At 38.0% G+C, this 15,881-nt stretch overlaps 1 protein-coding gene across 1 annotated transcript in view; it reads left to right on the top strand.

Moving 5' to 3' along the window:
• Cdon (cell adhesion associated, oncogene regulated) overlaps window positions 1-15,881 on the top strand; it is an 83,584-nt gene that overhangs the window by 52,936 nt on the left and 14,767 nt on the right. The window contains exons 10-16 of the mRNA XM_042674955.1: window positions 211-385; window positions 1,892-2,023; window positions 4,158-4,361; window positions 6,093-6,274; window positions 6,870-6,975; window positions 12,294-12,416; window positions 13,790-14,011. Of these exons, the coding sequence (XP_042530889.1) occupies window positions 211-385; window positions 1,892-2,023; window positions 4,158-4,361; window positions 6,093-6,274; window positions 6,870-6,975; window positions 12,294-12,416; window positions 13,790-14,011 (1,144 nt within the window). The remainder of the gene's footprint in view (window positions 1-210; window positions 386-1,891; window positions 2,024-4,157; window positions 4,362-6,092; window positions 6,275-6,869; window positions 6,976-12,293; window positions 12,417-13,789; window positions 14,012-15,881) is intronic.

The following is a 15,881-nucleotide window of genomic DNA, read 5'->3' on the forward strand; positions in this document are numbered from 1 at the left end:
GTGGAACTCAGGGTCTCAGCTTACCAGGCAGGTAAGCTGAGCCACACTTCCTGTCTAGGCATATATAATCTGGGCTGCAATCTGCCTATTTTAGGCTTCCCATTGTAACTACGCTGATGGGTAGGTGCCACCACCCCCAGCTCATCTTTGAAAAGGAATCTTTCTAAGCTTCCCTCCATCTCCCCCTGTTCTGGGGTTTCTCTTGAGCAGCTGGAGGATGGTGCTGGTGCAGTGGGAAGCTGGCACACAGTTCGGGTCCCAGGTAGTGAAAATGAGCTGCATCTAACAGAACTGGAGCCATCGAGTCTTTATGAAGTGTTGATGGTGGCAAGAAGTGCAGCAGGTGAAGGACAGCCCGCCATGCTTACTTTCCGGACCAGCAAAGGTGAGTATCATCTTCCATCAGTCGATGCCTGTACTGATGTTAAGATGGTTAACAATGCTTTTGGATACTAGAGATTCTTAGGTAATAAACCTACTTTGATGAGGAAGGTAAGAAGTACACTTGGAAACCAACTCCAAGAGAAACTTTAATACGGTTCTTGTATTAACTGAATACTTTCCAGGTTTTATCACAAAGTACACAGAATAGACAAAACTCTTATGGAGCTCACATTCTATGTGGGAGACATGTAAGCCTTTGTTATATGTATACTAGCAGACAGTGTTAAGAAAAATAAATTAGGAGAAGGATATAGGAAATGTCTCAGGCATTGCTGCCTTTTGAGCAGGTGGGCAGGGAAGTCCCAGTGTCCAACTGAGCAGATATACAGCAGGGGAAGAAGAGAGCCATATGGCTGTTCAGGGATAGAATGTCCCCAGCAGAAGACAGCAAATACCAAGGCTTCAAAGCAGTGTGTTCTTAATGTATAACCTAGGAACGCTATTGCGGCCACTGTGGTGGGAGCAAGGTAAGTGGGGAGCTGTCAAGGAGGAGTATTGGAAGGAGGGGGTGAGAGGGTAGATAGTCACATCATACACTGTGGACCTTGTAAAGACCTTAGCAGAGCCTCTGAGTGAGCTAGGACAGCTGGAGCATCTGAGCAAAGTGTGACATGGACACCTGTGTATTCTAATAGGAGAGTGTGGTACTGGTGGATATAGGAATATAATAAGCACTTTGAGAAACTTCTAAAAGGATTTTCCTGTGGGCAAGCCTGTGAGGGAGGCGGAATTGAAGAGGCTATTGAAGCTTGGTGGGAAATGAACAAAATCAAACCGCTTTGGTGGGTGGAGATGGGAACCAGCTAGAAGAGTATTTTAGTTTGACACTGTAATAGAAGAGGTCTGTGGAATGAGAAGAAATTATCTAATGACTTAAGACCCTTTTATCCAATGCTAAATCTGTAAATCTGACCAGGAAATAATGAGTGCTTGCAATTTCCAGTGCATCTTTAGATAATTTCCACCATCAGTCATTAGTTATTAATAAAATCTGACCTATAAATACTGAATAGGTATATTTCTGTTTTAAAAATTGTCCAATTTCACTTTTTGCCTATAGAAATATTAAAGCTTAATGTGACATTTTTTGAAAATGCTTAAGAGAAACACTTTAGTAATGAATGCTGTTTTAGAATTTATACAGTAAAGGAAAATGAGCTCATTGGAAACCTTCACTCTAGTCATTTTCCTTTTCCACATATGAACAAAAGTTGGTATGATGAAGAAAGGCACATTTTTGCCTTTCCCCTAAAGATACTAGAAAAAAGCTGAAGTGATTTTTTTTGTCAGTTCCAAAGTTCAGGTAAGTATTTAAGTGTAGTTAGTTGATTTAGATGCTGGTGAATTCTATCTGTCTATAAATGACTCTTTATTTTAACTTTACATATCTAGGCTTATGTTGCCATTTTGGTTTTCAACTTTTCTTTCTTTTTTTTTTTTTTTAAAGAAAAAACACCATCAGCAAAAAACACCCAGGCCTCCTCTCCACCCATGGGCATCCCTAAACATCCTGTCATTTCAGAGGTTGCAAACAACAATTTTGGAGTAGTTCTTACCGATTCCTCTAGGCACAGTGGAGGTAAAGAAAAGAGTCTTCATTTTATTCATCTTGTTTCTTTATAAGTATAAAGGCCCTGTTTCAAGGTTTCAGACTTCAGGGAGATAGGATAGAAGAGGATGTTTGCTATTTAAATTGCATCCTGTCAGATACCTCTTGTAGTCCTTTTCAACCATTTTTAATGTCCTGGATTTCAACGTTGGCAACTCAGTCACAGTATTTAACATAATAAATTCAGATTCAAAATGTTCTGCTACTAAGTCTTTCACAATCATTTTTTAAAAGTGTTTTTCTGTCTCCTCTTTGACAAGAAAACTAAGTTTATATTTTGAATTCCAACTTTGCCTGTGTGTGACTTCATCAGAATATATGTTAATACCAATGATAAATTACTTTGCTGAAGAGTACATGTCCCATTCACTCACATGACACTATCTAGTAAGCTGTATGGATTTTAAATGCTAGAGCAGTCGAAATTTCAGGACTTCTTTTTTTGTATTTAAATTCCACATTTACTAGTTCTAGAATTAATATGCTTTGTATGATTTAAAAGTATTTGTGTGTGTGTGTGTGCGCGCGCGCGCGCGTGTGCTTGTCCTGGGGCTTGAACTCAGGGCCTTGTATTCTTGCTTGGCTTTCTTGCTCAAAGGAACTCATTTGGTTTTAAAAAGAGATGCACTAACAGTTCTATTTATTCTGTTTCCATTGCTTTCTAATTGAAAGGAATGCAGTAAGTATCACAGTTACCTGTTTTGAATACATCCTCTAAGCAGTTTGCACCTCAGTTTTCTTCGTCTGAGTACTTTGTTCACCATCATTTCCGTCTTTCTAATATGTTTATAATGAGAATTGAAGAGATATTGAGATCAAAGCATGTTGCTTAAGAAACAAGGCTTAGATACAGGCAAAGCTCCTTCTAGTGGCTTCACAAAAGCCAGATCACTGTGGCCCAGGTTGGCTCTTCCTGTTCCAGCTTTAGAGGTCAATTGCCAGCACACCAAAGGATCATCAGCCTTTTGAGAACCAGCTCACATTTACAGAACTCACTAGGGAGTAAGGCAAACTAGAATGGCAGATTACTAGCTTGCAATGTAACAGTCCTGTGGGTCAGCCTTTTTTCCTTTCAGCAACCAAGTGGGAAGCCATATTGCTTGATCAGCAAGAGTTGTTGAATATGTGATCTCAGAGAGTTTACTCCTGATGTTCCCACCTGCCACTCCAATTTGAACACTGTAGCATCTCTTCCCCTTCAAGTTGCTAACTAAAGCAAGTTCCCTAACTCAGATTTTTCCTATGTAGTCATGTGGATCATCTTTCCTGCCTTTCCTGTCTTCTTGCTTTCATCCCGAGCACATTCTCTCCTCCCTTTAGTATCAATATTAATTTTAGGGCTGGGAAGGTGGCTCAGTAGTAGAGTGCTTGCCTTGCATGCATGAGGTTTGATTGCTCAGCACCACATAAACAGAAAAAGCCAGAAGTGGCGCTGTGGCTCAAGTGGTAGAGTGCTTACCTTGAGCTGAAGAGCTGAGGGACAGCGCCCAGGCCCAGAGTTCAAGCCCCACGACTGACCAAAAATAATAATAATAATAATAATAATTTTAATCAGACAAATGTTATCTTATTGCTTGCCATCTATATTTTGGACTAATAATTCCCATATCCTTGAAGTATATTGAAGTAGGATATAATAGTAATGGCTAAGTTAATAATCAACAGATTGCGAAATGAGTTTTATGTAGTTGGGACAAAGAAAAACATTTAAATAAGATAACACATAACTGCAAGAATTTATTACAACTATAAGCAAAATCAGATTGGAAGCACCAAATCATACTGACACATTGTTTTAATCTTGACTCCAAAAGAGCATAGTCATTAATTACCACAGTCATTAACGTTCTGTCTTTCAGAGCTAATTATCAAGTCTCTAAATCATTTGACTTTTCCTTCCTTGCATTTCCTGTGTTTTGATTACATTTCCCCATTAGTTTTCAACAGAGGACAGGAAGAGAGTCAAATATTATTACCTCTGGAAAAATGTTTGGTGAGGAACCACGAATAACACAAGCTTTGGGATTTAGCCCTTAAGGTGCATTTCAGTCTTCTTCCCTCCGACATTGTGAGTTATGTGAAAACAATGCATTTGTGTTTTCAGTTCCAGAGGCACCAGATCGACCCACAATCTCCACTGCATCTGAGACCTCAGTCTATGTCACTTGGATTCCCCGGGCAAATGGCGGTTCTCCAATCACCGCCTTCAAGGTCGAATATAAACGGATGAGGACCAGCGATTGGCTGGTGGCAGCTGAAGATATCCCGCCTTCCAAGCTCTCTGTGGAAGTTCGTAGTTTAGAACCAGGTAGAGATACACAAACATTTCCTTTCTTCTTTCCTTTTTAAAATGTTAACTGTCAGTGCTAACTTTAGTTGCATATTTTAATGGCCTTATTTCTTTTCCTACTTGTTAAAGAAAGTAATGTTTATTACATAAAAATTTGAAACTAAAATATGATGAAGAGACTAAGTCATCTGAAATTCACCTTTCTAGACCAATTAGCCTTTATATATTTTGGTATATTTCTTTTAACCCTTTAGTATACCCAGGAAATCATGCCATGAAAACTATTGTTTTTATTTTTTTTTAATTTATCCTAATAGTTGTACAAAGAGGTTGTAATTCTACAAGTGAGATCATGAGTACAGTGCATCTTGATCAATGCCATCCCTTCTATCATTCTCCCCCAAGTTACATAGTTCAACTTTTACATAATGTACATTGACTATGACTGTGTCCCCACCATTATATCATATGTATTTTCCAGATCATTTAAAATGCTTCAAAAACTCAGTCTTTAATAGTTACATGTCTACTTTAACCATGATTTTTTTTTTTTTTGCGGAGGTGCTGGGTTTTGATCCCAGGGTCTTAGTGAAGGCTAGGCAAGCTTTCTACCATTAAGCTACAACCTTATCCTAAACTGTTCTTCATTTCTAGATTTTAAATTACGTCTACATATTTGCAGTTACATGGTGAACATCTTTGTGTGTGTGTGTGTGTGTGCGCGCGCGCAAATATGTTGTCCTAGAACATTTTAAGAGAAAAATGGTTATTTGGCTATAACTATTTGATTCTCAGCAGTTGAGCCAGTGCTTTGTCTTAGAGAAAGGATGCACTTAATACTTGTTGGCTCTATAAGTTTTATTTTAGCAGAAGATCCTAAAGTTTGTTTCTGGACTTAGGTTTGTATGCTACTAGCCAAGGCCTGTGTTTTTCTAGCCAGGTAACCAGATAACAAGAGAAACATGGGAATGCCTAGGTATGGTGGGAGAATGAAGGCAGAAGTTTTAAATGTAGGTGAAATGAAGTAACATGATATCGACAGACAATGTCTTCAGAAGCCTAGTGACAAGGAAACTTCCTTTAGTATTTTTAATTTATTCTTTAGATTTTTCACGAATTGTCTGTAGCCTTTCTTTAGTTCTTAATGTCTAAGCCGAATTAATTCCTTGTGTTATCGTTCAAATCTGATTCCTCACAGTCCTCTTTGGAATCAGGATGGTGACTGCTACCACCCTTGCTGTACCTCTTGATACATGTATTCAACACATTAAACTTCACTCCAGTTGTTTCTTTCAAAGTGAAAAGAATCTAGTTTTAGAGACAGATACTTCAAACTACTTCAAATTATGATTTGGAATGGAATAGCAAAAAGAATGAATGATCTCTTTCCTGTTCTCTCCCTGCGCCTTCCATGCGTACCATTCATCTTACATAGCATATATTTCCTTTAAGGTCTTGAACACAAAGCATTGAACAGCTACTCCCAGTTGATTGAAGTTAGCAAGTAGGTTCAAATCCATTGGCTGTAGGAGAATATGTAAGAGAAATATAAACATAATCATCATAGTTTAATATCCTACCATCATATATCATGGTATAGCTTCTTTCTTTTTTCCTATGCTAACAATCAAATCTGAGACCATGCACATGCCAGGCAAGTGCTCTATCATGGAGCTGTATCACCAGTCATGATTATAGCTTTTTATAATAATGTGAGGGGTTTTGTGTGTGTTTGTTTTCCTCCTAAAGGTTCAACATACAAATTTAGGGTCATTGCTATCAACCATTACGGTGAGAGTTTTCGGAGTTCAGCATCCCGGCCTTACCAGGTGGCTGGTTTCCCCAATCGTTTTTCCAACCGCCCCATAACTGGACCGCACATTGCATACACAGAGGCTGTCAGTGATACCCAGATCATGCTGAAATGGACGGTACGTAAACTTGTTTTCTAATGAAAATTCTTTCTGGCTTGGTCACATCAACAACTTCATATTCTCCCATGAAATGATACTATGAACAACCAATTATTGAACTTTTCATTGAGCTAAAGTAGAAGGGTATCAATTTATCCAAAAGCACATGTTTAAAAGGGGGCAGGTTAAAAAATACAATTATTGTTTCCTCTACTCTTATCCAAATGCTGTTAACTTAATTGCCATTTTGTGGCTTATTCATTATGAACCAAGTAGATGTTTTTCTTTGAAGCTAGTAAAGTATATACTCTAGTATTTTATTTATTCACAAAAATACTTCTTTATTTTTGTTTAACCGTGCAGTAAAAGAAAATGCCCTTAATACCCTTAAATATCTTTGAATGAAGTTAAAAATGGCCATTAAATATGCTTGCAAAATGAAGCTAGGACCATGTCACTATAGAAAAAATATTATTTCTTTTGGGTTTTAAAAAAAATTTCTTATAATTAATTTATTATTCTTATACAGGTGATGTATAGAGGGATTACAATTACATGAGTCAGGTAGTGAGTACAGTTTTTGTTTTGACAAGTTTTTACTTCTGTTTTTTAGTACATTCCATCAAGTAATAATAACACTCCCATTCAAGGATTTTATATCTACTACCGACCAACGGACAGTGACAATGACAGTGACTACAAGAGGGATGTGGTTGAAGGTGAGTCCCCTCAGCAAGCAGGGATCCTCACAAAGGGGCTCTGGAGAACAGGGTTTGTAAGCATTATGAAATACATCATCACAGCTAAGATAAAGAGGCGGGGGGGGGAATGAAATGCTATATGCATTAACCCTATTGAGTTTGTCTCAAAGAAAGCCAAGTTTGTTTCCAGTTTAACTGTAGTATTAGCCTACATTTTTGTCATAGAGACATTTACAAAAGTATGGGAAGAAGGGTCAGTATGCTTCATCAGAAGTCCGTCTGAAAAATGTTTGGATTTCTTTTTTCTTTTCAATTTCATTTTTATAGTTGTGCAAAGGGTTTCACTTCAACCTGTCGCTGTATAAGGGCAATGTATTTTGATCAGTGTCACCCTATGCATCATTCTCCTCCATCGGTCCCAACCCTTTCCATCTCCTCAGGTTCCCTAGTTTTATTTTCACATATGTACATTGACTATATGACTTCATTCACCGACCAGTCCTGGTTTCTGTCATCTTTAAATGACCAATGAGCTAAGTTTAAAACTTAATTTGAACTTCTAGATATGATTAACAGTAATATCTCATTAAAACTGTTTTCCTTGACATCTATGGTAGAAATTAGAATCTCTTGTAGAGAATAAAGAAAGCATTCAAGATAGCAAAAGGTGATTTCTACTGCATTTAAAATAGAATCCAGAATTTATTCTTTATTTTTTTTCATGCCGGTCATGGGGCTTGAACTCAGGGGTCTGGGCACTGTTCCTGAACTTTTCTCCTAGTGCTCTACCACTTGAACCCACAGCTCCACTTCTAGCTTTTTGATATTTAATTGGAGATAAGAGTTTCATGGACTTTCCAGAAAAGTCCTGGCTATATATTTCCTGCTGGCTATAAATTTTGATCCTCAGATCTCAGTCTCCTGAGTTGCTAGTATTACAGACATGATCCCCATTTATAATCCAGAGTTTTGCATATGGTCCAATGACTCTGCATCCTAGCTGGCCCTTATTATCCCCGCCTCCCCATCCCCCAGCTGCATCTCCTGCACCTTCCTCATTGGGGACTGGTTATACCAGTTTTCTTTCAGATTCCTCCTGTACCAAGATTACATTGTTGTTTTGTTTTTGTTTTTGCTTTTCTACCTCAAGACCTTGGTACATAGTAGTTCCTGGCACTTACTGTACCCCTCTCCTAACATTTTATCTAGGTACGACCATTTAGTTCTTTTGAGGGCTTAAATGTCACTTCCTTAGACAAATTTTCCCTGAAGTTCCACCCAAAAGCGAGCCCTTTTTGTTTACTTTGTAGAATCAAATGTATGAGAGTGAATACTTGAAATTCTTTACTTAACTATTGTCTCTCCTTCTTGTGTTCACTTCCTGTGGGCCTAGAACTTTTTTCTTTTCCGCTACTGCATCCCCATCCTCTTTAATGGTGAGATGTTCAGCATTGAATGAATGAATGAGTGGATGAATGAATGAATCTGATTGGAGTCCCGAAAGAGCAGTGTAATGTCTAGTAATGATCAGGGTGGAAAAAAGACAACAGAAACAAAATAGCTGTCTTCAAATATTTAAGGACAGTTATGTGGAAGAGGAGCTAAATCCATTGGAGAAAGGTACAAGGAAATAATGGAAAGAAGAAATTTCTAACATAGATATCTAGGTTTCCTCACAGAGCAATAGATTCTAATTTTGGAAGTGTTCAGTAGAAGCTAGATGTGTAATTCTTAGTAATAGTTTGGATGAGATTCTTGCTTTGAAAGAAAGATACCCTCCAAGGTCTTTTATTCACTCCAAGATTCTACTTCTTTGAAATATTCCATGTCTTGGCTGAGTGTGTAGCTCGGTGGTAGAGCAGTGCTCAGCATGTGGGAGGCCCTGGGTTAGTTTCCAGCTGGGGAAAAAAAATGTAATAGATCATGTCAAAAAGTTGCTGTGGGCCAAGATAAGTTTCCATATGACTTGTTGACATCACATACCTCATTTGGTTTTTGTTAAAATAATTTACCTTAAATATGCTGTGCCATATTTTCCTAAGTATTATGGGTTTTTTTGTTTATTTTAGGGTTTTTTTTCATGTTTAGTCAATGGAATAATTTTTGTAGTGTGAAAAGTTTATGATCTCAGTTTTTATACTGGGGACATAGTAGGTATTCAGTAAATAGTTTTGAATGGGGTAAGAGTTGCTTCTCTCCTGCCATAATTTTTAATGAGTAAGTTATTTTGTGCTCTTAAAAATCAAGGTCCATGCTGGGCACTGTTGGCTCAAGCCTATAATCCTAGCTACTCAGGAGGCTGAGATCTGAGGATCGCGGTTCAAAGCCAGCCCGGGCAGGAGAGACCGTGAGACTCCTATCTCCAATAAACCACCAGAAAACCGGAAGTGATGCTGTAGCTCAAGTGGTAGAGCGCTCGCCTTGAGCTGAAGAGCTGAGGGACAGCGCCCAGGCCCAGAGTTCAAGCCCCACGACCGACAAAAAAAAAAAAAAAAAAATCAAGGTCCATGGTTTCCCTTATTTGCAATAACTAGTATATGTCTGAGTCAAGCAGAAAAGGTCAGATAAGGTGATGTTAGGGAAATGAACCCTAAGATATGTATTCAAATGTTTTTTTTTTCTTTCAGGTGATTGTTTCTAACACATTTATAAGATTATTTCTTTGTTGCTTTGTATGTCCCTCCTCCACGGTATAACCCCTGCTTTCACTGTATTTGATGTTGTTATAATTTGTGGAGGGGAAGGGAAAAAACAAATCATTTAAATAGGGATACAGGTGGACCCATTGCAACAATGAGATGTACAAGTCGTTATGTCGAAAACAAACTTTACAACTTTGGTGGGGGGTGGGAACGGTTGGGGGAGTGGGGGAGGATGGGATGGGATGGGAAGGGGAAACAAAAGAGGAGGCTACAATGCTTGATAAGAAATGTACTCATTATCTTGCCCATGTAATTGTAACCCCTCTGTACAATATTTTCACAATAAAAAAAAAATCAAGGTCTTGAGCCAGAGAAATGACTAGAAGGAACATGAAAGGGACATGGGAACACCATAAATTGGGTCAAAGTACATTATATATACATGTATGGAAATAACATGGTGAAAACCCTTTGTACAAGTAATATCCATACACTAATAATAAAATAAATAATGTATTTTTTAAAATAGAAAAAATAAAATTAAAAGGAAATGGAAAAGTAATTTTTATGACTGGGCTGCATTTTAGCCCTATACAAGTCTTCATTTTAGTTTACCTGACTTAAAAGAAGTGAAGGTGTCAGAATATTTTTTAAATGTTGGCAGTAGTTAAACATTTGTCATAAAATGGTTCTAAACAAGGTGAACATAAATAAAACAAATAACCGTCTCATTTGTTGTCTCTTTGTCTGTCTCTCCCCCCACCCCTTCCTAGTTATACTCTCTAGGGTTTACCACTTATAAACAGTCTTTAAACTATGTTGTCTAGGAAAATCTTTGAACTTTTAACACCTGTGATTTGAATACTGAGCTTGGGACTTGAAAATTCATGTAACAGTCCTGTTGTATCTAGTAGTAGTGTCTACAGATGTGAATTTTGCCTGTGATTCACAGGGAACGTGTTTACAAATGTAATACGCTGAGTAGTTAAGATGTTTAAGTCGGTTTCACTGTGCTGTATAATTTGCTTATTCCTTATTTTCACGTTTATGCATTTGAAATTCTTTTTGTGGCAGTTGAAACTATTGGTCTATTCCTAGGAGCAAAAATATTCATTCTTTGTACCTAAAATATTTTTTAAAGTTTTTAGTATACTTATATGTCTTGATTCCAAATTATAACTTTCAAAAAAATGAAACAGTTATAAAAGAATGCAGTAAAAGAACAGTTATTTAAGTTATTCCATCTTCTAAATTAAGTCCTATGTTTAGGTAAACAATAAATGTTTCCAGCCTACCAATGCTTTTGTGTTGAATACTTTTATCATATAAAGTTAAAAGGTTCCAAATGAGTCAAAATAAGAAAGCTCATTATGTTGTTTTACATCTGTACTTTTGGTTCTTTCTGTGGTAAGACCTTTTTCTAGAATGTCCTTTGGGGAAATAATTGCTTGTTTAGCAGAAGCTATATGTGGATTAATTGCTTTTAAGCCTAGTAATGTACTTAGTTGTTTTATTTATTGATGTCTTCTCTTGGCTGATATATACTGCAATTTTACCCACTAGAAGAATTGTTATAACACTGGAATATGAATCTGACTATATATATATATGTATATATGTATACATATATATATTTAACTATTTTCTCTTGGTAACAGATCAGAAGCCTAGTTTAAATTTCATTTTTATTAGTACTATGAAAGGAAAACTTCAAGTCTAGTGGAGTAATTATTCAAGAGCATGTGTATAGTAGGTGAGTGTAGGACCAGGTTAGGAAAGACCTAAGGCTAGAGTAAAAATAGAAGTCTTTGGGGGAAGGATTTTTAGAAATAGGCCTATACTGGTTTCAACCAGTTTTTTAATTTAAAAAAAAATGGTGGTGGGAGGAGGATCTTTTAACATTTTATAAATGAGGCATAGAATTCCTCCCTTCTTGAGCCTCGTAGAGACCCTTGATCCTCAAACAAGCAGATTTTTTTTCTCCCTTATAAAGTAGGAGTTGGTGTAAGTGAGGGGTTCTGTGCTGGTGATGTGGAAAGGGGGTTGAAATGTTTTTGTCTGTGTTGGATTAGAAAGGAGCCTGTGATACTGCTCCTGCCAGCCAAGTAGATTTGACTTAGGCGTGTGGTTTTGTTTTGTTTTCTCCCTCTTTAATTAATTCTTAAATCAGCTGGTGGTATACTTGAATTTCTAAGAAACAGTAGAAACAGTTTGAAGACTTGTTTTCGAAGGGGGATTAAGAGTGCTTGAAGAGTTAATTAAATCTGGCAAAAAAAACTGTCCCTGTTTATGAAAGTTGGTCACAAGTCCATGGAAGTGAAAATGGAGAGTGCTCGGTTTGGGAGTGTTTCTAAATGAAATGTTGGCTGTGTGCCACGGATAACAGAATCGTTCTGTTATATACTCATGTGACTGGGAGACCCTGACTCAAAGACCCACTGAGCTCTGTAGCACTGGGAGCAGAAGCTGAGTGTCTCCTAGTGGAATTTGCTTTTTTGTAGATTCTGAGCAACACGCACACACACACACACACACACACACACACACACACACAAAATGCTTAGAGGAAATACGTCTTTATCCCATCAACACTACATAGATGATGATGGATGTTGTTCCTATGGAGTAATTACCTTGACTTTGTCATTTACATTGTGTGATGTGTGAAGCCTGGGTTTTATTTCTCTTTTCTAGGTTCAAAGCAGTGGCACATGATTGGTCATCTGCAGCCAGAAACTTCTTATGACATCAAAATGCAGTGCTTTAATGAAGGTGGAGAGAGTGAGTTCAGCAACGTGATGATCTGTGAGACAAAAGGTAATTTCAGAAGGTTGCGAATCTGTGGTTTCTTCCTAGTCCAGAGCTGGAATTCTAATCTCTGCATTACTTCTTCAGACTGTTGATGTATCTCCCTAAGGAAATTTCTTCTTTGGACCATTGGCTGGATTTGTGCATTCAGACTATACCCATAGAAGTTTAATGTGTCGACTCTAGAACATGTCTGAAAAATTGTCTGCATAAGAACTAATCCTTTTCATTCATTTCTTTGTGATTCAGTAAATCATGTTCCTTCTCTTTGTCTCCATGAAGGGAGTAGAAATATTTGTTGACTACTTGCAGAGATTTTGAGAATTATGATACTAACAAAACTTAACATGAGTATTAAGGAAGAATGAAGAATAAATAGTGAATCATTCCAAAGGATTTACTCACGAGTAATCATGTTCTTTCATGTGGGATGTAGAAGACCCATTTGCCTCAGAAACTTTTTGATTTCCTTAGGTTTGACCTTAGAATTTTATAATCTGACATATCGTCTAGAGTGGTTATGACTTAACCAGCCTCTCTGAGGTCCCCTTCTTAAGGCTTTCATAACAACAGTTAGATTGCAACATGAGTTTGGGAGAAGACATACTGCTGATAGAACTCTTTTTACTGTCCTCATTTCCCAAATGTCAAAACTGGGGTTTATGGAGGTAAAAAGTAGATGGCTGGTTGCAAATGGAGCTGAGTTCAAATCTAAGCAGTGTGGTTTCAGGGACTAGGCTAGAACCTCACCCTGCAGCTTTCAAGTAACATGTAGAAGAATAGTAGGAACATGTATTTGGGGAAGAGAGAGAATAGGATTTGAGTTCCACTTGTTAAGTAGATTTTGGAATTTGAATTGCCCAGTTGCCCAAATATGTGACCTTCAAAAGTCTTGGCTTTGAGGAATATGCCAAATATTATACATGCAGTTTTGGGAATCATATATAGTTGTACTGATAGTTTACAGCCATATCTTCTGTTATTGGTTGTTATTTTAATACACAGTAGGAGTCTAGAATATGTAATGCTGGGGCTTGCTACGAAATGTATCAGATGGAAAGAGATTTCATTCCGCTGCTTATTTTATTTCAGCTGCTTGGGAGTCTCTACAAATACAGTTAAGCAGTAGACTAGGGTTAGACCAAGTGTATATTGTTTCTTTGCTCTTATTATTGCTCTAAAATCTGTGGACTAAAACTAAGGTACCATCCAGTTTTAAGCTTTGGAGCCATCTTTGTGAGTCATTGTTGATCAGATCGTCTCAGGAAGGAGTGTAAACAGACTGGTTCACATTCCTACGCCAGACCTCCTTCAGAGAGGAAACTGTCTCACAGACTCTGTATTCATCCTGACATCATGGTTTTCTTTATATACTTAACTAGTGAAACGTGTTCCTGGAGCTTCTGAGTATCCCGTGAAGGACTTGAGTACCCCTCCCAATTCCTCTGGAAGCGGAGGAAATATTGGGCCTGCAACCAACCCTGCCAGAAGCAGCGACATGTTGTACCTGATTGTTGGCTGTGTGCTGGGTGTCATGGTTCTCATTCTCATGGTCTTCATTGCAATGTGCTTGTGGAAGAGTCGCCAACAGAACGCCATACAGAGTGAGCCATTCATAAATATCACCTTGTATTTTCTAATGAGGAGTAGAAAAAAAATTTACTGTCAGAATAAATATGGATCCCTAACACTTTCTTGTACTAGGGACCATGGTATGAAACCTGTCTGATACTCTTCATTCCAAGGAAATAACTTGAAAATAATTCTGTCAGCCAAAGGAAGTGGAGCATCAAATTAAATTGCCCAGTAGAAACAAACACTAAAACGCCCCAACTAAACAGGTCTCTAAGTAAATAGCTGACTTGGTACTGGGACAGTCTGGCTTTGTCAGACCACCAAAGTGGATGAGTTCTTGAGGTGTGAGCTCTGTAGTCACCTAGGAACATCATGCTGGTGGAATCTGGTCAAGGTTAACAGGGGATAGAAATTGCCTGATGGAAAGGAACACAGTAAAGTAATGAAGATGTTGCTAAGCTACTGTCCCTGAGTGACACAGCTGGAAAAACAAACAGTTCCGTCCTTGTATCCACTGTATGCTCTGCAAGTGTATCTACACAGGTGTGCTTGCAGGGGGCATGCTAGCACTGTTTTGACACTAATAATCTACCTTTCCTGTCACCACAACTATTATATAGTAGGATAGTCAAATCAAGGTGGGATTTTTTTCCTACTTCAATGAGAAGGTTATTTGGTTTCCCTTTGACCCCAGAATAAAGGAATAAGAGAAATGCAAGAGAAAGCCAGAAGTGGCTTCTATCAGTTCTACATGTGTTTAATAGTTCAAGAGAAATAGCGATGTGTTGTGCTTTGGTGATGTTTCCAAAAGGTAGATGGAAAGAGAGGTGTTGGTGTCAGGCTGAAAGGCTTATAACTGTTTAATGAATCATTAGGAGAATCATTAAAAGTATTAATGTTGTTTCCTGAGCAAGATGAATCTAGTTAAAGTTGTTCTTCTTAGAGATCTGAAAAACGATTTTAAAAAGATTTTTGAGACTGGGACTCTAACTTGGTCTCTGATACTTTCACTCATTGGCTGATGTTGTATTGCCTGAGCCACACCTCCACTGAAAATATGATTTTAAATGGAAAATTTCTGTAAGATTGTTCACTCATTCCAGGAAGGTTTTCTTCTGTATGTCCAGACACTTTGCTGGACTTTGATGATAAATAAAGTAAAAATGCGCCTTGCTCTCTCAAAGGAGGTAAGCTAATGGAGAAGATAGGCAGATATTCTGACAATTACACACCTGTTGAAGAAAAGCATAGGAGGAGGAGAAGCTATAGAGGAGGGCCAGACATGGTGGTTGCTAATACCTTTGAAGAATTTATCAGAACCCTGACAACAAATCCTGTACACTTTATGTATTGTAATTTCCAAAGGATTTCTTATCTATCTGATAGTTGTACCTCTGGAAATCAGAATGTATTTAAATGCTTTTAATATAAGGAAATAGACTAGTTCTTTGCCTTTGATAGCACACCACCTTCCAGAGGGTTGTAATGACTAGAGAGCTCCCTGAACATGTCATTAGTGAATGAACATGGCACTCTCCTCTTACTTAAAAGTGTCATTTATTGCTGCTCAAACTATGCTACCTAAAGCTAATCTTTCGTAGTTGTTCAACAGAGTCTTTTGTCAGTTCTTTGAAGTGTGTAGGGATTGAAGCACTTTTTCTTAGCATTGCCAGTAGTTGGATATCATCTACTTACAGTTTATTCATTCTATACTGACTGTTTTTTTTTTTTGGGGGGGGGGTCCAGTCGTGAGGCCTGAACTCTGGGCCTGGGCGCTGTCCCTCAGCTCTTCAGCTCAAGGCTAGCGCTCTACCACTTGAGCCACAGTGCCACTTCCGGCTTTTTTCTTTTTGCTTATGTGGTGCTGAGGAATCGAACCCAGGGCCTCTGGCATGCAAG

Source organism: Dipodomys spectabilis, unplaced genomic scaffold (assembly GCF_019054845.1).
Source record: "Dipodomys spectabilis isolate Male_0828 unplaced genomic scaffold, ASM1905484v1 ptg000023l, whole genome shotgun sequence".
In the NCBI taxonomy this organism is placed as follows: Eukaryota; Metazoa; Chordata; class Mammalia; order Rodentia; family Heteromyidae; genus Dipodomys; species Dipodomys spectabilis.